Source organism: Lutra lutra, chromosome 4, assembly GCF_902655055.1.
Source record: "Lutra lutra chromosome 4, mLutLut1.2, whole genome shotgun sequence".
In the NCBI taxonomy this organism is placed as follows: Eukaryota; Metazoa; Chordata; class Mammalia; order Carnivora; family Mustelidae; genus Lutra; species Lutra lutra.
In genome coordinates, this window is record NC_062281.1 from 124,522,421 (window position 1) to 124,546,192 (window position 23,772).

At 34.7% G+C, this 23,772-nt stretch overlaps 1 protein-coding gene across 4 annotated transcripts in view; it reads left to right on the forward strand.

The window, feature by feature from the left end:
* Positions 1–23,129, forward strand: part of ODF2L (outer dense fiber of sperm tails 2 like) — a 36,297-nt gene extending 13,168 nt beyond the window's left edge. For 3 of the 4 annotated variants that reach the window (XM_047727583.1, XM_047727582.1, XM_047727584.1), the window contains exons 9-18: positions 2,468–2,653; positions 5,349–5,458; positions 6,460–6,595; positions 11,185–11,295; positions 12,796–12,900; positions 14,932–15,090; positions 16,410–16,495; positions 16,579–16,741; positions 19,864–19,989; positions 22,451–23,129. In XM_047727583.1, coding sequence (XP_047583539.1) covers positions 2,468–2,653; positions 5,349–5,458; positions 6,460–6,595; positions 11,185–11,295; positions 12,796–12,900; positions 14,932–15,090; positions 16,410–16,495; positions 16,579–16,741; positions 19,864–19,989; positions 22,451–22,579 — 1,311 coding nt within the window. In that variant the 3' untranslated portion in view covers positions 22,580–23,129. The remainder of the gene's footprint in view (positions 1–2,467; positions 2,654–5,348; positions 5,459–6,459; positions 6,596–11,184; positions 11,296–12,795; positions 12,901–14,931; positions 15,091–16,409; positions 16,496–16,578; positions 16,742–19,863; positions 19,990–22,450) is intronic. The other variant, XM_047727585.1, reaches the window with a different exon arrangement.
* The last annotated feature ends 643 nt before the right edge of the window (positions 23,130–23,772 follow it).

Consider the following 23,772-nt stretch of genomic DNA (forward strand, 5'->3'; position numbering starts at 1 on the left):
ACTAAAATGTTAAGATTTTGCCATCACATTCTCCTAATACTATGAGTTTAAATTCCTGTACAAAACCCCTACTATTTAGGGGCGCCTGGATGGCTCAGTGGGTTAAAGCCTCTGCCTTCAGCTCAGGTCATGGTCCCAGGGTCCTGGGATCGAGCCCCGCATTGGGCTTTCTGCTTTGCGGGTAGCCTGCTTCCCTCTCTCTCTCTGCCTGCCTCTCTGCCTACTTGTGATCTCTGTCTTGTGAAATAAATAAATGGAAAAACAAAACAAACAAAAAACCCCTACTATTTAGAAATAATTACAAGAAGTTGCACTAGGTTACTGATTTTTTTTACCTTCCCTCTAACATGCAGTTTTGAAATTTAAGGCATTAAGTTACTGGGGCGGGGGTCAGAATTTAGTTCTTAGATTTAGGTTTCACCCTAAACCTTCGATTTAGGGTTCTTTTTGGAGTACAAAGATAATGAATTCAGTTTGACAACATAAATCTCACTTAATAGTTTTGACTCAGTTGAGTCAATTCGTTGTAATAGGTCTTTACAAAATTAATGTTTTAGTTCTCGGAGAAGTATCTTAAAGATAGTTTAACCCATTTTTCTTTCTAGATCTTTATAATATAGCAGTTAGGAATAGAATATATTCACAATTTAGAAGACACAGAATAATTATCTTTATAATATGCAGCATGTAGAGTTCCTTGGAAATAGGGAAAGGCAAATAGTTGACTTTAAAATATATGTCCATTCATTTGGCAAGACTGTGAAGAGTTAGTTATTTTGAAACCACAAAAATAATTTAATAGTTTTGTATACTCCCTAATAGTGCTCAAATGTGAGATAGGATAAATCTAGTGAGGAAGTCCTGACTATCTTGTTCTAAAAAATTTATTTCACCTTGGTGTTTAAAATGGTTTAGTGAAGTGTAGCAGTTATTCATGGTGTGCTGGTGACACCCCGTGGTTTCCTGGAGGAATGGCAGCTATATTTCTTGTGGAGTCTGTTCTCTTAAGTAGACTTACAGGGCTCTTACTGTTTCTTGTTTTCCCCCAACTACTTATTAAAACATTTTATGGCATTTTTTAGTTTAAGTAGATTTCAAAAGACTGTTTAACAGTATTTTGCTGCTTGTCTTAATCTGCTAAGTTCACCTTTCAGAGAGGGCTTGTCTTTAAATCTTATTTAATATGTACTTCTTCATCTAAATTTTAGTGGAAGTTAAGAAGCATAGTTTTTTTGGGCACTTGGGTGGTTCAGATGATTAAGCATCTGCCTTTAGTTCGGGTCATGATCTCCAGGTCCTGCGATGAGCCCCATGTTGGGCTCCCAATCCGGCAGGGAGCCTGCTTCTCCCTCACCCTCTGCCTTTCCCCCTGCTTGTGCTCTATCTCTTACTCTCTCTCAAATGAATAAATAAAATCTTTTTTAAAAAAGAACATAGTTTTTATTGATCATGGAATTAAATAGAAAACTGAGTCTTTTACTGTGACTCCTTTGATTTTTTTTTTCATAAAATGATTGTCCAGAAATTTTAAACTAAAACCTTAATTCTGTAATAATTTTTTCAGTATTATACAACTTTTACAAAAAAATGTGAAGTGTTAAAATCTTAGGTCTCTAAATTCTTAGCTATTTAGTAGTCAAATACTTTAAATACAGAGTCTTAAAAATAATTAGAAATAAAAGCATGAGAGTTACCACACTAAATCATATCCATCATCTGCCCGGCCTATTATTCTATCTCTAGTTATGTAAGGGAACAGTCATGCCAATTAACACCATCAAATTCAATGGATAGAAACACGGCCCTCGAACATCTTTTCACCCTTACTGTTATGGTTCTGATAGTTATTCATCTAAGCCTGTTCAGTCTTGGAATAGTAACTTCCATAAAGTTACTACTTATTGGGTAAAGCAGTATGTTTATTGCCCTTGATGTAACTTTTAAGAATCAAGACGTGCCCCTTAATTCCAGTAAATTAACATTTGCAAAATAAGCCTATCTCATCTATATCGTTTGTGATCTGTAGATTCTGATCATATGTCCTTTAAGCCTTTATCACTGCAACTAAGAGTCCTAACATATGTTGGGAGCTACTGATTCCTTTGACTTCTGTGTATTTTATTTTGAATTATCTCCAGCTCAATTATAGTTCTTTGATTTTCTTAACTAGTACCATGTATAATATTCTAGATGTGAAATTTTAACAAGTTCTAGTTAATTACAAAAATTTAAAGAAAGTTAAAGTTTAAAAAGAGTTTAAAAAAAGTTTAAAAAATGTTCGTATAGTAATTCTATAATGTTACAAATAAACTTTGGTGAAACCAACTTCTTTTACTGTTTTGCTTTTTATTAATCCTATGATTAATTCTTTTGATAAAATCTGTGGAAGATTATTTACATATTTTTACAATGTTGACATAAACATTGGAGTTCTAAAATAATTTAAGTACTACTAATATTTTTTTAGAGCTTGGAAACCAAGATAACTGAATGGAACTTACAAATGAGAAAGAATAAGCATGAAGCTGTAGCAATGAAAGAATCAAGTAAGCAAAAAACTATAGCTCTGAAAAAGGCATCTAAAATTTACAGACAAAGGCTTAAACACTTCACTGGAGACATGGAAAACCTTACCTCCCAAATTAGAGATCAGGTAAGTATATACATTCTTCCTTAACCATTCTATGTACTTAGTTTGTGTAGTTAGCATCCTAATGCTTAATATAATAATCTTCTCTTAATGCCACTGATACTAGGAAGACTTTATTCACACTCCTTTGCTTTAGTCTTTATTTTGAAAGGTTCCAGAAAATGTCACATTTGCATATTGAATTACATCGGTCTTTCCTTGGGAACTTTATTAAAGGATATATTAAAAGTGTCCCAAAGCGGGGCGCCTTGGCTGCTCAGTGGGTTAAGCCGCTGCCTTCGGCTCAGGTCATGATCTCAGGGTCCTGGATCAAGCCCCGCATCGGGCTCTCTGCTCATCAGGAGCCTGCTTTACCCTCTCTCTCTCTGCCTGCCTCTCTGCCTACTTGTGATCTCTGTCTGTCAAATAAATAAATAAAATCTTAAAAAAAAAAAAAAGTGCCCCAAGCATCTCGGGCAAGCTAAGGGTACATACAAATTCCCCCTTGGAAATGGACAGTGTACTTTAGCATATGAAAGACCCTGAGTAGGCAAAGTAAAACAGCGTAATGAAGAGTTTTGAACTCAAGAGTTTCTCGCCACTTATTTAACCACAGAACTCTTGTTTTACCCACAAAACAGCTCTTGGAACTGGTTCTAAGGAACACCAGTTTGGGAACTGCTGATTTATGTTATTAGACCATATGACTGTATTCAGTAATTCACTTCATTTGAACTCTGTAATGCACTTAAAGCCATGCACTGACGTAAACACACCATGTGAAAGTTATCTTTGGGTGTAGTACAAAGTTGAAAACTGGACTTAGTGCTTTGTTGTTTGTGATGAATTATTGTATTTATTCAATTAGCAGTTAATAAAATATTTACTCTTTTTAATGTCTCGTGGGTATTCCACCTCTTAAGAATTCATGTTAAGGCTTGCAGAATTATTAGAGGCTTTTAGAAATGAAAGTGGGCTTGCATAAACTTTTGTGTAAACAAAACAACTTAATATTTTATAAGCTCAAGTATTAACACTTAAAGATGAACGACATTCAGAAGAATTTAACTGGACAAAGAATTGAGGACTAAGTTCATAATCTAGAAGGTCATTAGACTGAGTTGAATACCTGAAAATATTCTTGAGTGGTGAAAGTTAATCAAGTCATTAACATTCTCAGGATTTTCCTGTTTAAATAGCATCATGTGACATACCCCAGATCATGGTATATAAAGGCTCTTCTGCTTGTTCATCTTGTGACTTTGGGTGAGGTACTTAACCTCTCTAAGACTCCTTTTCCTCATCTATAAAATAGGAGATAGTAATATTCCTATCTTATGATTATAGGGAAGAATAAATGAGAAAAAGTATGTTAAAGCACAGTCCCTGGCCATCCTACATTTTTGCCATATTGACCTCCTTTCTATTCCTCTAATCTGTAGAGTTTTAATGTTTGCTATTAGGTCTGGCTGTAATGCTCTCCTCGGGTTCACAATAGCTCGTTCTTTTTAAATCACTCAGGTATCTTTTTAATCAACATCTCTTCAGAGGGGCCTTTCTTGACCACTACTTTTGAAGCAGTCCCTCAACAGTCATGTCATATCTTGAATTCTCTTCACAGCATTTATTTTTATAGTTAAAATTTCTAAATATCTTTATATTATAGTATATAACCTAACCTACACTATACACACACACACACACACACACCAACTTATATACTTCATTGTGCAAATTTAAATTCATTTTACATAAAATATGAAAACAGAATACTAGGCTTTATTCAACATATCAACAAGAGTTTTGTAAAAAGGTATAAACCAAAAAATTCTTACATATAGTATATGCTCAATAAATGCTTTTTCTGTGACTGGATGAATGATGGAAGGAAAGGAAGAAGCCCCCAGTAAATACTAACTGCTATTATATTATTACTTCTGGGTCTTCTGATTAATAATTATTGGTATTGTCTTCCCAGTGAGTTTGTCATTCTGTAGAATGTTAGGGGACACAATGACTATAGCTCACTAGGTGGGTTCGTAAAGAGTAGATTCATTTGACAGTTACTTATTGAATGTCTTCTGTATGCCAGGCACTACTCAAGGCCCTAGCAATAAACAAAACAGACAGAAGTCTCTACCTCGGGGAGCTCCCATTCAAAGTGGTTAAGCCACTACTACAGTTTTCCTTTCTTTGTTAACAATAACAGTGTTTGGGGACCAATGGGGGTGACCTCTACAAAACTGCTTGACATCATTATAGCAACAATAAATAAGGCTGCATTACTAAATGCTGTGGAATTGTGGAATTGCAGAGAGCTTCTATATGTATCAGTAGAGGACTTCTTTCTCCTCTGATGCTTATGTTGTTGTTAGCATCTTCTATATATAGAATGCGGAATGAAAAGTTCAAGAAATAGGAAGGAAGTTATCTTCATTAGTAATGAAACATTGTTTGAAAATAGTTATATCAACATCCTTAACATGTTGTGTTAGAACTGCCACTATGCGCATATAAAACAATACTAATATAAAGATATTATCAACATTTACTTTAAAAGATTCCTATATTCAGAGTTGTACACTAAAATTTTCCATATAAAAAACTCCATCCTTTATAGGATAATTGTTTCCTTGTTTATGTCGTATTTATGTTTAGAGCCCTGCACAAAACCAAAGTGTTACTCAGTTACAGGATGAGTACTTGATGTATTTTTTAGGAAGCCAAGCTGTCTGAAACAATTTCAGCTTCCAATGCCTGGAAAAGTCATTATGAGAAAATTGTAATAGAAAAAACTGAATTGGAAGTTCAGATTGAAACAATGCAAAAGTAAGAAAAAAATTAAGAATCTTTTTATGGTTTAATAAGGAGTGTTTTCAGTTCTTTCCTCTTTAAGCAGTTTGCATTTTGGTTCTTCTGGGTTACATATGGTGAAGTTTGTCCATATGATTTGATATTTTTGCTATTTATAATGTTAAAAACTTTCCTTATTCTATTCTAAAAATACGATAAAATGATTACCCACTAAAAAGTGCATTGGTGTTCACATTTTGAACTTTGTAGGTTGGTATTTGGAATTGGGTATGTGTCGTTTATTATTTGCAGTTAAATGTTAACACTAGTTTATCTTAAAATGGAAATGATAGTTCTCTACCAAACAAGAATATGTAAGTAAGAATATATAACAGAGCTTAAAATAAAAGCACAAATGCTTTCAAAATCCTAAAAATTATTTTTCCTTAAACATAACAAAGAAATTCAATGAGTAAACCTCCTTCTATCTTTTATGCTTTTTTAATTTTTTATTTATTAATATTTATTAAAATTTATTTATTAAAATTAATAAATTTTATTTATTACTGATAAACTAACAGTAATGAACCCTGCACATTTATTTTTAAATGTTTTGTTTTCTGTATATTCTCTTCAGTTTTATCATTGTAAACTAGCATGTATCATTCGCTTCTAAAGGTGAGTTATTGCCTCACTTGATCCTTTTATATAACCGTGGCCCTAAGATTGTGTAGATGTATGTACATGTGTGTGAATGAGAGACAGATGGCCACTGAGGATAATAGTTCAAACATTTTACTGAATAGCAAAGAGAATGTTGTGTAATTTTTCACTCGCATCATCAGTGGGTAATTATTGCTACTCAAGGTTATGCAGTTAGTAGCCTGATAGATAACTGCTTCCTGTTTACCTTTTTCTGTGACTTGTACTTTAAAACTGCACATCCTACCAACAATTTCAGAAACATACTTAAAAAGCACTATCTAAATGAAAATTTCTATGACTTTTATATAAAATATATCATTTATCTCATAAAGACAAGTTATAAATCTTTTGGAAGACCTGAAGAAAGTGGAAGACCTTGGAAAAAATTCATGTGAAGAAATTCTTAGAAAACTTCACTCAATTGAATATGAAAATGAAACTCTGAATCTTGAGAATACAAAATTAAAGGTAATGTGTGTTCTGGGGCGATGGCTGGGTTAGTTAGTGGAGCATGCAGCTCTTGATCTCAGGGCTATGAGTTTGAGCTCCACATTGGGTGCAGAGATTACTTAAAAATAATATCATTTTTTATAATAAGGTAATATGTGTTTGTGTCTGTATGTGTATAATAAGATTTATAGCTTGAATAACTGTCTCGACTTCTAAAAAATTTATTTGTTCTTTTTAGCTGTTGAGTCATTCAAAATTACATTAACTTTAATGTGTAAGATTTTTTTTTCTACGTGTCATGGTTACGATAGGATGTAACCTCAGGCCTGTTCTGTTTGAAACCAGAAAGTATGCTCCTGGCTGCTTCATAACCAGAAAGAATTTTCCAACTTAATCAAATCCAAGGGGTGATTGGTTTGTATGTGTACCAGAGAAAAAAATGGGGAAGAAGTTTTTATACTTTCTGAGAAAAAAAAATTGAGTTCTCAGTTAGAGATACAAGTAACCAGATGAGACTTGATTAAAGATTACTGCATGGGGTGCCTGGGTGGCTCAGTCCATTAGGCATCTGCCTTCAGCTCAGGTCATGATCCCAGGGTCCTGGGATGGTGCCTCACATCAGGCTCCCTGCTCAGCAGGGAAGTCTGCTTCTCCTTCTCACTCTCCTTCTATACTCTCCCTCTCTCTTTCTCTCTCAAATAAATAAATAAAATCTTAAAAAAAAAAAAAGATGTTGCATCATTTTCAGTTCTTTAATACTATTTTTGGAGGACAGTAAATAGAACACAGAAAAGAATCTGTGTAAAAAGGCCAGAGTTGGCAGTTCAAAGCAGATATCACATCAGAGAACCAACCCTCTTTTTAGCTCTCTCTTCTGCCATTCCTAGGTTATGACCCTCATAATCCAAAATGATTGCTGGAGCTCCAGCCATTATAGCCAAATTTCAAGCAGTAGGATTGCAAGGGGAAAAAGACGAGTTATTACTCACCCTGCCCTTTTTTTTTTTTTTTTTTATCTCCTCTTAGGGAGACTTCCTGTAAGTTCCATACCTCTCTACTCTTCTAACTTATTCAGGCACATGGCCCCAACTAGGTATAAGGAAGACTAGGGAGTGTAGTCTTCTAGTTATCCTGGGTTCTAGCCAAATATGAATACTCATTATTTCCTGCAGTTTATTCACGTTTTCCTATATCTCTTCCTATAGTTTCACTATATTTACAATTTGGAATCATTTTTCCTAGTACCTAAGACCTGACTTAGTTCAGCTCAAGTGCTTCTTCCCCCCAGTCTTTTCAATTAGGATGAGTCTCTCCTTATAAACTCCTATCTTTGTATGCCCAGAATGCCCAGGAAAGGTGTCACATACACTTAGCTCTCCATGAATATTTATTGAATGAATGCTTAAAATGTTTATCTTGGAAGAGGAAGCGATTTTGTTATGTTTATTTTCTTAATTTCCTTGATAACCTTCAGAGAGAAAGGATTAGAATAATATTTCATCAATTATAAATCTAATTTTTAGTCAAATGGTAAGTGGAATTAATTTTAAATTACATAGGGATAAGAATCATCAAGTTAAAGTTTACATCTTATTTTCTATTAATAATTCAGAAACATGTATTTTTAATGCATTATTCTTTTGATTTTTGTTTAAGGAAAAAACCTAGGTGCATCTGGCATATGTTTCTGCAATGTAAAATTGCCTAGATATTGTATTTTGTTACTTTTAATGACTTCAGAATAATTTTAGATTTTAATATTTCAAATGAAAAAAGGATCTAGCTGATATTCCTTCCAAGACCCAGTGACCTCTACTCTTGAAATTGCAAGAGGTTATTTGCATGGTTATAAGTTCTATTTGTTCATTATAAAGAGTTAAAAAAAAAAACAGAAAAGAGTAAAGGGAAAATTTTAAAAATCACTGTAATCTCACAACTCAAAGAAACTAAAGTTGCCATTTTACCATACAGTCTTGAGGATTTTGAACTAGTTCCAGTTTTTTTTTTTGCTACTATAAATAAAAATGTGGGTAGTTTGAGTTTTTTGCCTGTTTTCTTAGGATAAATTTCTAGGATTGTAATTATATGGTCAAAAGGGAGGCTCATTTTTAGTGTTATGTATTTCCAAATTACCCATCATATGGGTCCCTATATTTTTTCCAGTGCAAGACAATTTTAAAACTAATCTCTCCAAATTTGATAGGTGATCTCATCTAGTGTTGGGCCTTTAAGTACCATCTATATCTTGGGGCTCTCCAACTTATATCTCTTGCCTAGACTTTGCCCCTGAATTCCAGACATACCTTCTACGGCCTACTTGAAACCTCTGCTCGGATATTTAATAGGTGTCTCAAAGTTAGCATGTCTAAAATAGAGCTCCTTTATTCCCCCAAATGGTTCATCCTACAGTTAGCCTCATCTCTGTTAATGGCAATATTATCTGTCCTTTGACCTGGTTTTATCCCTGACTCCTTTCTCTCCCACCTGCTTCCAGTCTGTCAGCAGATCTACTTCACATAGATGAGGATTTGACCACCTCTCCCCAGCATCACTGCTGTTGTCCTGGTTGAAGTCACCATCATCTCTCATAGTTATGGTGACTTCCTAAGCCCCCTTTGCATCCGCCCTTGCCGCTATAGTCAGCTTTCAGTTCACCATAGCGTAGTTCCCATAAAAATGAAAGTCAAACCATGTCACTATTCCACCCCAAGCCCTCCAGTGATATCTGGATAATAAACACCTACAAAACATTATTCCATCTGGCTTTCCAGTACTTCTCCCACCTCATCTCCTTCCATTCTCCCCATTGTTTTCTCCCTTCCTGGCTCACTGGCCTTGTTCTTTTCCCCCTAACTGGCCAGGGCTTGTCCCACAGTTGCCTTTCTCTGTGGGAATTCTCTTCCCTCAAAGGGCCACACATCCTTTCAGTGTTTGCTCTAAAGTCCCTTTCTCCGGACGCCTCCCTGGCCCATCCACAACATGTCATTCCTATTCTGCTTTTGTGTATGGTATATTTTACTTCATATTCTTGGTTTTTGTTCATCTATTCCCTTTTTGTCTGGTCTGTATGTGAAGTACATAAGCCCCATAAAGGAAGGGATTTTTTTTCACTCTCTTGTTCATTAATAGAAGAATATCCAGTGTCTAGAGCATTTTTTAATAACTAGTAAACATATTTTTCATGTATTTATTGATCATGTACATTTCTGCCTTTATGAATTACCTATTCATTATTCTTTGTCTTTTTTTAAATATATATAAGAACCCTGTATTAAGGGTATTAATGTTTTGTCATAATTTGTTACTCTCTTTTACATTTTGTTTGCCTCTTAAATTTTTTGAGAGGGCAGTGAAATTTGGAGAGATATATTTACACATATGTATGGATACTTTTTTTCTTTAACAGCTTCCGTTAAGTCTGTCACATTTCTGCACATCTTAGAAGTAGAAGCACTGACTGCCTGCAATCCAAACTGTCTTTTCAAGGATGTATAGTGAGCATCCTTGGAAGACACCCATGTTTTCTTACCAGAGGGTAGACATGCTTACTGCTTGTTATGAGAGATCTGGGTTCCCTGAACTCAGGGTTGCTCCTCTGCTAGTGCCTCCCACTGCATGTGCAGGTGTCATCTGGCCCTCATTGTGTCACCCTGGGGGACTCGGGGCTTGGGAGATGAATGCAAATCTGACATCTGGCTACTGCTCTTGCTGTAATCAAGTTTTGTGTCTCTGACCCAGGGGTCTCATATCTTCTGCTAACATGCATGAAACTGTTCCAGGCTCACTTGTCAGCTTGGAGGGTAAAATCCCAAACCCTTACAGTACTTGACATCATCTTTTGATTTTCCACTTAGTAGGAGTTTTGCTATCCTAAAATCAAAATTTTAGCTGTATCTTCTGTGAAAAATGTTAAAACTTTATTTTTAAAATACAAATAAATATAAAAAATAATGTCGGGTGGAGGCAAGTAGTTCATCTATTTTCTTTCTAATAGTTAAACAGGTGTCTTGTTACCATTATTTAGTGATCCATATTTTCCTCATTGATTTAAAAATTCAATCTTTAGCATACACTAAATATAACTTTAGTGTATTTTTCTGTTTCTGTTCCATTGACCTCTATATTCTTATGTTGGTATCTTAAAATTTTTAGTTCTTCATACATCTTTATCTAATAAGTACTGAGATTCTCTACCTTAATATTCCTTTCAATATTATATTAGTATTTCCCATTTATTTTTCCATATGAGTTTTAAAATTAATTTTGTCATATTCCCCCTCCTCCCAACTGTTATACTTCTGGTTGAAATTACATTTAAAGTGTTATCCATTTGGAAAAAACTGATATGGCAAATAGTATGAGTCTTCTCATCTGAGAACATGGTCTTTTAAAAGTTTTGGAAATTTTAAAAATATATGTCTTACATAAGTCTTTATAGTTATTCATGAGTATTATTGACTTGAAAATTCTTACATTTAAGTGGTAATTCTATGCAATAAAAATGATTTTTAACCTTTTGATAAATGAGTTATGTTTTTATAATCCTAGCACTGGAAGCTAGATGAATTCTAATGATTTATAAAATCTGTTTATTTTTTCCTTGCTAGACTACACTTGAGGCTTTGAAGGATGAGGTGATTTCTGTTGAAAATGAACTTTCAGAATTGCAAGAAGTAGAAAAACAACAGAAAACCCTTACTGAAGTATATAAAACTCAGGTAATTATTGCACTGATTTTGTTGTTAAATTTTGTAGGCAATTTAAAACACAGTACTTTTTTATAATCTAAAGAAGCAGAATTGAAGAAAGGTAGAGCTATTTTATGATAGAACATATGTCCCATATTTCTTAAGGTCCCACATATTTTTATAGTAGATGATTCTGCTGATTCTTGATTCAGGCCTTGACTGTGTATGTATTGGCTATTCCAAAAAGTAGATATAAAGTTAATTATGTAGGTGTAATATAAATCTTATGTATAATCTTGTTAAACTTAATTATAGTGTCATTTTAGATATTTAATGGCATTGATTTAGAATATTGACTCCCTTTTAGGGTCATTAAAACTCAGTACTCCCTCTTTCCCACTAGCTTCCAGTGCTAGGATTATAAAAACATAACTCATTTATCAAAAGGTTAATAATCATTTTTATTGCATAGAATTACCACTTAAATGTAAGAATTTTCAAGTCAATAATACTCAATAAATAAATAAAATAAAATTCTGATTTACTCACATGAAAGACTTGGATAAGAATTGTGAAAATATATGTGGAATAGAGCTATGTTCAGTGGCAGTTTATAGAAAACCTTATATTTTGAAAATGTAGTATTCAAGAAAAACTTTATGAGAAAGTTGGGACTTATGCAGGTCCTTAATGATGGTACCAAACTGATCAATAATGAGCTGGGTTTTGCTGGAAGAGAGAGCATTTGAATTAAAGAATAAATAACTAAAGGTAAAAGCTTAAGGGGAGGGCATCCTGTAGATCAGTAGGAAGTTCATCTGGATGGTTTAGATGGGAAGATGGAGTCAAAACATCCAGTTAGAATCCTGCAGTCATGTAGAGCTTGCCAGAGGTAGGATGGAGGTATGGTGGACTGTGAGCCTGTTACTGAGAATGCCAGCTGGGTCCTCCAGCTGGGTGTTTGGGTTTAATCCATCAGCAAGAATAATGTGCATGTTCTGGGCTCTGGGCTTTGTATAAAGGCCTCAGAATTTTTTTTTTTTTTTAAGCACTGTTTAAGTGTAAAGTAATTGGTTTGGGAGCCAGTTTATATATATATATAAAACTATATATATATATATATATATATATATATATATATATATTTGTTGTTGTTATTGTAATAATTCTGACTTTTCCTAAATCTGCATGTGGACATATATGTCAGCATATTTCAGTTACTCCTTAGTCTTCAGATTTCTTTTTAAAAATTATTCTTTAAAGTGACCTTGACTTGCAAATAAAGATCTTTAATATTCAGGCTTAAGGAGAGAGTCTAGAAATATGGTTGGGAAAAGACAGGTAAATTATAAAAGGGTTGTAGATTGGAGTAGAACATTGAGCAATTCTTAAAGTAGGAATAACATTAGATAAAGATACTGAGGGTGTTGATAAGGAAATAATGATTTGTTTAAAAATTCAGATGTTTAGTTTTTTAATTTATATTATGGTCTTAATTAAATATGTTGTCCTAATATATTTTATTTTCAGATACAAAAATTACAAGAGGCAGCAGAAATCGTGAAAACCAGATGTGAAAATTTGCTACATGAAAATAACCTAATTACAAAAAACAAAAATAAAAAATTAGAGAAGGTGAGTTTGATGTTTTAAGAAATAAAATAATATTTATATATTTTGTGCTTTATGAATATTATACGTATTCTTTCATTATGGTCATTTTCTGTAATTTTGATCTAGAAATTACCTGTCTTTAATCTCTGTAGGAGTTTGTTTTCTATGGAGATAATGTTTCCTCCAGGCTTGAAATGTTTGTTTGTGCGAATGTTTTTCTACTTTTTCCTTAGTATTTGGAAAATAGCATGAATGTTTAATTTTTCTAAGAGCAGATTCATATATCTCAAAAAAATGGTTATCACTTATCACTGGCTTCATCAACCATAAGTATGCAAACTTGAATATCTCTCATTTTTAATCCCACCTTTTTGTTTTTGGTACTAAATCTTTTGTGTCTAAAAAGTAAAGTAAATATTCCCTGTTAAATGCTTTTTGGAAGAAAAATCGTATTTAAAAAAGCAGCATCATTTCCCTTTTATCACCCCATTGCAACAGAATGAGGGGAAGGCCAGTGTTGGCAAGTTATTATGTTTTTGTGAATATTTTTAACTTTTTAAATGAAACCGCATCCCTCTTTGGGTCTTCTCATGTTGTTTTGGTAAGGAAGTAGTGAAAGTCATAGGGCACTGACTCCCGGCTGGAGAGGTCATGGGATGTTAGCAGTCACTTCCAACTGAGTGTAATAAGGTGACTGTCTCTGGGTTGCCCCCACATTTTGGGATTGAGAAGTCTGAGTGAGGTGCAATGTGAAGAAGAGGTCAGCCAGAGCAGGCATTCTGCTGGTTAAACAGAGATAAAGATAGCCCACCAAACATGCAAGTTACTACTTGCTTAGAATTACTTTTTACTTATTTTTAGCAGCATGTCTAGCATTTTATGTGTCCTGGTCTCTCTCTCTCTCTCTCTCTCGTAAGACATGGAACCGCAAAGCTGTCCTCTTTTGCTAGGCAGCACTGTAAATAAAACACCTTATTTACATCAGCCTATTCAGGAGGCTGATGGGGCAGAAGCCTGTGATTTTCAGATGCCGTGAGTCACAATGTCTTCTAACTGGTATTAAACCAGAAAAGTCATTTTTTAAGATGAAATTTTTCCTTTTCCTTTTCCACTGGTTTCCTCATGGGCTCTTAGATATTTGGGGACCCAGAGGTAAGCTTTGTTCTCATTTTATCTTGTGATCAAGAATGCCAGATGTGCTCAGTAGCTCTAGGTGTTCCCTGTCTCAGGGAAAGACTCTGGCTCTTGTGTTTTTATTCCTGTAAACATCCTACATGCCATATGTCTGGTTTTTTGTTTTGTTTTGTTTTGTTTTTTTAATTAACCATGTAAGCATTTCTTAGAGGGGCTTCTTGCCACATCTCCACAAAAGTGCCACGGTGAGGCGCTGCAATGGCCAAAGGGGTGAATGTAGGTATATTTAGAGACTTGCTCAGAATACTTTTAGTGATGAAATGACAGTCTGCTGAAGACTGATGATATGAGCTATCTTGACATAATACACCATAATCCCACCAGCTGGACTAAGATGAGTGCAGCAAGGCTGTTTTAATTGAAATATCTGAGTTACGAGATTGAATGACAACGTGACAGTTACTTTAGCCTAACTGGCTGGATGGTGGCAAATGACCGTACCAGCGTTACTAATTATGACTATGCTTGAAGATAAATGACAGGAATCAAAAAGTTTGCTTTCGTAAGTAGGTTAAACATTCTCCATGTAGGCTAATATAACTGTATGCGTTGAGTCAACAGACTTCTTTTTAAGACTATTTAAAAACTTTGAATTCTAATGTAAGTAACATACAGCGTTATATTAGTTACTCAACAAACTTTTTGAAAACCAAAGTACAGCCCACTTTTGAGGTATGGGTTCTCGTTAGCGGAGTCTAACTTACTGTTTATTCATATTTATTTGGTTGAATCTTTTTGTTTAAAACCATTATGCCTAAAATACTTATTATATTATGAGCATATCTAGTGTTTAAGATAGTAAAAACATTAATGCTGAATGTGTGACCTTGCACTTGTTTCCTTAATGCTACAACTCAGATGAGAGGCCAGATGGAGTCTCATCTGCAGGAGTTAGAGCGCGTCCGCGACTCGTTGACGGCGGCGGAACAGAGGCTTCAGGAGTGTCAGGAGAGTCTGCAGCACTGCAAGGGGAAATGTGCAGACCAGGCGCGCACCGTTAGGGAGCTGCAGGGTCAGGTGTCCGGCCAGCATTCTGCTTTCTGCTAGATAGGTTCAAGGAAACTTGAGAATGATTTCACCAATTGAGGGCTCTCCTGTCGGGGTTTTTTTTGTTTGTTTGTTTGTTTGACTCCCACCTCTGTCAATTTATCAGTTTATTGCAGATACTGTAATATTCTACAAGCTGTTCTTTCAGTATTGTGAAAAATTGTTAACTAAAATTGCTCATTTTAGTTTATTCGTACAAATCTACATTTAGATGTCTGAGAACATGGTAATAGCATGAGAGAAGGAGCAATGCTGTGTTTACATACATATTTTTTGACATCAGGTTAAGCTAAGTTATTGTAAATTACCTGACAAAAATTACAATTCATTTTAATTAGAATTGTGCATCAAGCTCATTTGGATTATTCTCAGTTGTTGTTGTTGTTTTTTTTTTGCCAACATATACTTCTGTACTCCATCAGAACAAAGATCATGGGTGCCCAGTTAGTCACCACTTAGCCACCTCCTAATTCAATGCTTAGCACAGAGTAAGTGCTTAATAAATATTTCTTTAGTTATTTTTTTTAAAGATGCATGTGCAAGGAGGTAGCAAGTGTTTTTATTTGTGAAACAATTTTTAGGAACAATTCCCTATATTCCAAATGTAATCTGGATTTTAATTTTGAAATGCATCCTGTTTTTAAAAAGAATGCAAACAAAATTTTGCTAAATTTAAATTTCTGAGAAGAGGTTTTTCTAGGAAAATGCCAAATCTGCATAGATAACCTAAATTATTAATTAAATTATGAGAAAAATTTTATTTTCCAAGCTTCTTAAAGTAACTATAGCTTTTGAAGCAATAGGAAGAATATTCTGTCTTGGTATCCACAAATTTTCTGTGGTTGATTTGCTTGTTTCATTTTGTTTCTCACAAATATGATTTTTACTTGTAGTTACAACTTCAGAGTAAATTATCAATCACTATCTTTAGGTAAAACAAGAAATTGTAAGAGTACCTAAATATCCAACAATAGGAGATTCGTACTGTTTGGTCTTCAAATTTACTTAATAAAATAAACGTCCTTTTTCAAGAAATCATTTTTCAGAATGTATTAATTGCCATCGTTCAGAAAGAATTTTAGTAGATGATTTTTCATGAGGCACTAAACAGGAATTCAAGAGCTTGTGTTTTAACAATGTAGTGTTTCTTTGTGTCTCTCTGTGTAGGAATATTAATAATACTGATGTTTTCTTGTTTTTTATGCTTATTCTAACGATAAAGTATATAGATTTCTTTGGAAGTTGGTTAGAAGAAAATAACCAAGAAAACTTTATTTTTCCCCTTTTAGGTTGATGCAAATCATAATCTTCTGAGAAAGCTTTCTCTGGAAGAGGAAAATTATCTTATTCAGTTGAAGTGTGAAAACCTTAAACAGTAAGTATTAAATTGACTTAAAATTGGTGTTACATTTTTCTCTATGCACTATAATTTTAAAATATATGTTTTCTGTAAAAAAGAAAATTAGAACAGATGGATGTGGAAAATAAAGAGCTTGAAAAGAAGCTGGCAAACCAAGAAGAATGTCTTAAGCATAGCAATCTTAAGTTTAAAGAGAAATCTGCAGAATATACAGCATTGGCCAGACAGCTGGAAGCTGCTTTAGAAGAAGGAAGACAAAAGGTACAGATGGCCTTTATTTAGAAACTTTTTAATTAGTTTACCCAAGAGTCGTTCTTTTAAACAGACAATATCTCATCTTACCAAACCTACAGTTATTGTTTTTATCCTGATGACAGGGTAGCTGTGTTACTGGTGCAGTTACTTCAGTAAGTAAATGATGGTGTGGCAGGGTAGAGGCATAGATGGAAAACATAGAAGGAGCTCCCCTGCATCCTCTTTCTTTTGTTTTTTGTTTTGTTTTGTTTTGTTTTTTTACATAAAACCAAAACAGTTGTTCAGATTGTTGAGCATTTTGGTTTTGATCAGGATCTGATGAGCCGTAGAGCTCAACTCCTTTTTCTTTTGGCCAATATTGTTACATTAAGTACGTGTAAGAATTAAATTTCCAGTTAAATCCATTTGGTTAACATTTAATAAACATCTCACTGTGTGTCAGCCACTCCACTACTATTTGAGATGGAAAGATGAATAAAACCTTGTTAGTTTACAAGCTCCTTGGCAGTTTCCCTGGTGTTATGGGAAACCTGTGTACAGAGGACACGGCGAGACCATAGAAAGAGGCAAACCACTCCAGGTTGGAAGGTGACAGGTTTGATAAGTGAGGGAACACAAGAGTTTTCTTGGATGGCCACAAGATGACTAGATTTCCACACCTGACAGAATCTTAAAAGTCTATATAGAGGGCCTTAATTAGGTTCAGTCACATACCCAGTCCAAATAGCCTCAACACCACATTCCTTTCTCAAGGCTCTTTACTTGGAGTGGCTTCTGGGAGCAGGGCAGGAAAGCAGAACAGGTATCTAAAGCACAAGGAGAGAGTGGGGAGCTTATAATTGCCCAGGTTCAGCTCGTGTGTCACATGGAGGGCACATCTTTTTTTTTTTTTTTAAAGATTTTATTTATTTATTTAACAGAGAGAGATCACAAGTGGGCAGAGAGGCAGGCAGAGAGAGAGGAGGAAGCAGGCTCCCCACTGAGCAGAGAGCCCAATGCAGCGCTTGATCCCAGGACCTTGGGATCATGACCTGAGCCAAAGGCAGAGGCTTTAACCCACTGAGCCACCTAGGCGCCCCAAGTCACATCTTTTTGATAACCTCCTCCAACAGACCTGGCCTCAACTCTCAGGACACTCATAGTCCAGGGGAAAGATAATATATAAACAGACAAGTGTCATCCAGCATGTCGGTGCTACAACAGAGGGAGGTACAAGGTACACCAAAAGACATTGTTAGTTTATTTTCAGGGGTGGTGGTTGGAAATAATGCAGGAGGGTCTTAACAGGTAAATTTATCAAATGACTTGAAAATGTAGTCTTGAAAGGACTTAAGGTGGGCTTTGGAGTCCAGCTAGAACTGGATTTGCAGTCCTCTGTGACTCAGGCACATTACACCCTGACCCAGAGTTAATCACTTCTTGAAATTCTAGTTTCTTTTTTTTTTTTTTAAAGATTTTATTTATTTGTCAGAGAGAGAGGGAGAGAGAGCAAGCACAGGCAGACAGATGGCAGGCAGAGGCAGAGGGAGAAGCAGGCTCCCCGCCAAGCAAGGAGCCCGATGTGGGACTCGATCCCAGGATGCTGGGATCATGACCCGAGCCGAAGGCAGCTGCTCAACCAACTGAGCCACCCAGGCATCCCGAAATTCTAGTTTCTTAATTAGTGAAATGGGGATGATGAGTTTCCTCATCAGATTGAATGACGCTAAAAAGAGATTGTCTATTCCATGATGACTCTCAGATGTATATCTCCACCCCCAGATTTCTGTCTCTCCTGAAAACTAGAGTCAGATATTATGCTGCTTATGTGACATCTCAAACTTAACATGTCCAATACTAAATTGTCTTTCCCTCTAAATTCTCTTCCACCCACATCTTTCTCAAGTTTGTTAATGGCAATTCCATGTAAGTTAGATAAAATCTGTTATCACTGAAGTGTGGCTCTTACATCACAAGTGCTATATACATACATATATATACACATATATGTGTGTGTGTGTGTGTATGTATGTATGTATTTTTATAACTCTGGGAAACTAATTTAGATTTATTTTGAAAGATACATCCTTGGATAAAAGCTAGGTTGTAAAATGTATTGCCGATGATAGAAATGTAATCTAGATTTCTCAGCCCCATCAACCTTTGGGAGGAAAATAAAAGACTTTCTCCTAGAAATGCTAGGTGTCTAAGATTCCTTCTGAGAAGTGTTCAGAGTCCCCAGCGATGTGTCTGCCTTCTTTCTCTCCTGCTGCACCGGAATGTGAGGCTGTCTGTCCCTAGTTCCTGCCAGGTGAGGAGTGCCATCACTGCCTTGTCACTATTGTCCAAACTGAGGATGTTGTCAAAGGCTCTTTCTCCTATAGCTTCAGATCCTGCTAGCATCCCTCATACTGCTGCCCTTGGAATTGGTGCAAAGAAATCTTTGTAAATTACTTTATAATAACTTAGAACTGGGTTTGCAGGAGCATGGTTAGAGGACAGTCCTTCTCACTAGCTCCTTGCTCCTTAACTCCTTAACTTGTCTCAGCTCTTACTCTTGTGGCTCCAACCCAGCATTCTTGCAAATAGGCTACCACATAGCAGAATCGTTGGATGAACATAGCTAAGCTAGCTTTCTGCTAAAATAAGCAATCTTAGAAATAAGAGAACTCAAATTCAGAGCGCTCTGTGAGTGAATGAATGAAAAACCAGTCTCTTGTTGTATATGTGAGTGAAGGGTCTACATCCCATGCCCTGCCCCTATCTCATCTACCCAGTCTGCCATCTGCACTGAATGAGAACTTGCTGTGCTCTACCCCCACTCTGAACACCACGGTGAATGTAAATCCATGCAACATGCCAGCTGGTCTCAATAGGTTATAAAAATATAATGTTGGGCAAAACACCTGCCTGAGTCACAGAGGACTGCAAATAAGTATACTTATTCCATCTCAGGCTAATTTTGCTGATACTTTCACTGTGAAGTAAACATACTTATGTTATTTGTGTTTCCTCAAGATAGAACATCTTTAAATATTTTGTAATTAAACTGTTCAGAAAAAGAAATACAGTCTAAGTATGTCAAGGCTTTAGATCATACTCGAAAAAAAGCATATTTAGTTATTTTGCTCTTTTAATGAAAATTACAGGTTTCTGAAGAAATAGAGAAAATGTCATCTAGAGAAAGGGCTTTACAGATTAAAATATTAAATCTGGAAACTGAGCTTAGAAAGAAAAATGAAGAACAAAATCAACTTGTTTGCAAAATGAACAGTGTAAGTATTAGTATGGCTTAATGTATTTTCATAAAAAATAAATTAGCAGTTAACATTCTTACCCTGTAGTTTAGTTAAAGTATGAAGTGAGCAGAACCAGGACTCGTGCTTTACTGGTAATATTAAGAATAACAAATAATATAAATCATAAAAATTTTAAATGTCATGATTATGCCAAAAAATAACTACCCTGCATCCTTGGTAGCTCCCAGCACATTTCCCCAAAGTCTCATCAGGCCCTTTACTGCATATTACTTTCACACAACAGCTGCTTAGTGAATTATATGGAGGAATTTCTGGTACGAATTTTTCATTTTTTAAGATATACAATTTAAACTATTTTGAGTTAGACTTTGATATCTGTCTTGAGTAATGAATATTATACTTTAAAAAGTGATGAGTTTGTATTAAGTAATATTCCGTGTTGTTATATCTGCGTTTAAGATAGGTACTGTGGGCCACTCAGCCATGAAATGAGAATCCCAAGTTCACTGTGTTTAATTAATCTTCTGATGTCTTTTCCAAAGTATTCATGAAAATAGTCAATTAGCATAAGATACTATGGAAGCTAGTACTAGTCGTGACTAAATTACTTGAAAACGGTCTACTCGATGATATAGAAAATGATGATACTTTATCTTTTCCGGGAGCCGGAGGTGTAGCAAACACTATCTTTTCATTCCCAAGTGTCTAGAAAGTTGAAAACGTGAAAGGTTCAAAAGTTAAATGATTTTTGTTATGTAATATTAGTGTAATTTTATCACCATCAAAATTTCCATGGCAGTTTAATCAGAACAAACATTTCTCACTTTTAATGTAGCATGGGTCTGCTCTTTATTCTAAATCTCTTTTATTTATATATTTATTTTTTATTTTTCTTTTCTCACCATCAGAATTTCTGATACTATAAAGCATGTGTCATTAAAGCTTCTGAAGAGGGCACCTGGGTGGCTCAGTTGGTTGAGCGACTGTCTTCGGCTCAGGTCATGATCCCGGACTTCCAGGATCAAGTCCCTCATCGGGCTCCCAACTCCTTGGGGAGTCTGCTTCTCCCTCTGACCTTCTCCTCTCTCATGCTCTCTCTCACTCATTCTCTCTCAAATAAATAAATGAAATCTTTAAATAAATAAAAATCTTTAAGCTTCTGAAGAAATAAGTAGTGAGATGAGTTGGATTTCTCTATAATGTTCTCAGTGCTTGATTAAATCTGAAAAATAAGTTTAAGACGTGGTATTCTATTAAACTTGCTAATTTTTATAGTAATAAAAATCTAGAATTCTAAGCAGAGATTTAGACATTGCTGAGTCTGTGTGTTCTGTCCCTTCCAGGGGACAGTTCCATGGGCAGGTCAGTATTTATTTTGTATACATGTCCTAGCTCCAGTTGACTTGTTAGCAGCCTGAAAGCCAGTCTCATAGTTGGTTATACTCTAGTGTCCTCTACAGTGCCCTGCCCACAAGCAGGCTTCTTTGGATTTTCCGCCCCAGTGCTTCAGCTGGAGCAGGGTGAATGCATAGACCCAAACTTAACCTGGGCTGCCCTGCCTGAAGCCTGAAATGCTTGGCAGTCTAACAGATTATCCTAAAATCCATGAACATTTTACATTCTCCCCTACAATAGAGGTGTGTTCTTGTTAATATTTTGCCCTCCAAACTGTTGAGTAAAATTGATGCTTCACAAAGATTTGCTGTATTCATTCTGTATACTTTGTGTAGCCCAGCCTAGCACATTGCTTCATACCACTCCACTGCCCCCAAGGGGTATTGCTCAGTTTCAGAAGGTATCATGTGTCATTGACTACCAGATAGGAAGGAAATAAAAGATTCTCTTCTTAAGGTGCCTACATTTCAGTTGGAAGCTAGATGTTATTTGCAGCCTGTCTATCTGAAGTAATTTCAGTGAATAGATCTACTTGAGAATTTATATGCAACCGAATATTTTTTAAAAATATATTAGGCTTTTAATTTTTCCCTCAGAGAACACCTATTATAATAATGAGAGTTCTTTTTATTTTTAAAGGATTCTAAAAATAAAATGTTCATATTATCAAAACTAGAATTCTGTCACTTTTTAAGATAACAAAAGTCTTATAGTATAAAATACGAAAATGGCAAAAACTGGTATTAAAATAGGTCATGTTAAATGTAGTGAAAAATATTTATGATGGTTTTAAATAAAATCTATTATGTTAATCATGTTAAATATGTAATCATTTGGCGTTGATTTTATTACAACAAATTATATCACAGTAAGATCAACCATGTGTGTACTTTAGTTATGCTGGATTTTAAAGAAAAGTGAGCTCTAAGGTAAGTTGTTAATGCACATATCAGATGTTAGAATTCCCTCATTAAAAATTAAAAGTCATGTATTTAATTGTTGTATATATAAATTTTACATTATAACTCTACCCTTTGATATGAATGTCATTATTGATTATCTTTATTTTTTCTTTATTTAGAAAGCACAACACCAGGAAGTGTGTTTGAAGGAAATACAACATAGTCTTGAAAAGTCGGAGAATCAAAATGAGAGTATTAAGAATTATTTACAGTTTCTTAAAACTTCTTATGTAACAATGTTTGGATAAATGGTTGGATTTATTTTCTAGAAGCAATAGGATTTTACTCTAAGTCTAAAACGTGATTAGGTACAAAAATAATAATAAATATAATTTATGGGTAGTAGTAGTAGAGTTTTTATGTAGTGTTCTTAAATACAATTTATTATCCATTTGCAACTTTAAAATAAGATACAGATGTTAGTATTCCTTTTTGCTGGATAATTTTCATTTAGCTCTCGTTTAAATACCTATTTAAATTATATTGATTTTTATAATGGTTTTCACACACACAAAAAAAGCCAGAATCATTTTTTGTGACTGTCTGTAGCCATCATTTGTAATAAATCTAGGCCAGTTTTAAGCCAAATACATGATTTTGAATAACATATATAACATATATAGTTGTTTTACTTTGTGGTAATATATATTTTTTTTCCTTGATTTTATAGATATATATCTATAAAATCAAGGAAAGTATTCTGGATATTGTTAATAATAGTATAATTGTTAATAATAGTATAATTATTTGGGACACCTGGGTGGTTATTGTTAATTAATAACAATTAGTGGTTAATTAATTAATAACAATAAGTGGTTAATAATTATTAATAATAGTATAATTATATGGGACACCTGGGTGGTTCATTTGGTTAAGCAGCTGCCTTCAGCTCAGGTCTTGATCCCAGGGTTTTGGGATCAAGTCCTACAACGGGCTCCTTGCTCTGCGGGGAACCTGCTTCTCCCTCTGTTTGCTGTTCCCCCTACTTGTGTTCTCTCTCTCTCTCTCTCAAATAAACAAAATCTTTTTAAAAAATCGTATAATTATATGCTTTCTAAAGATACCAAATGTCAAATTAATACTGTTTCAAGTATGATGCCATTATAATTTCTATGAGGCTATTAATAGAGAATATTAACTCATAGTGACAGATGAAAACATGTTGGCATACATTGTTTGTTTATAAAGAGTGGGCATTTGGGCTCTCCTGTGAGTTTGTAGCCTCTTTTCTGTTTCATTTTTTATTAGTGATTGTCTGGGATTGTCACTGTAGACCTTCTAAAGCCCTAAATTAACTAAAAGATTAAAGGGAACGACTTGTTCCACCCCTTTCCATAGCCAACTCCCTTGGGATGATCAAAATAAGCACTGTTAATACTGAGAAGTTGTAGGATAAGGTCTTCATTATTGCAGTGACATAAAAGAGATACCAAGAACTTAC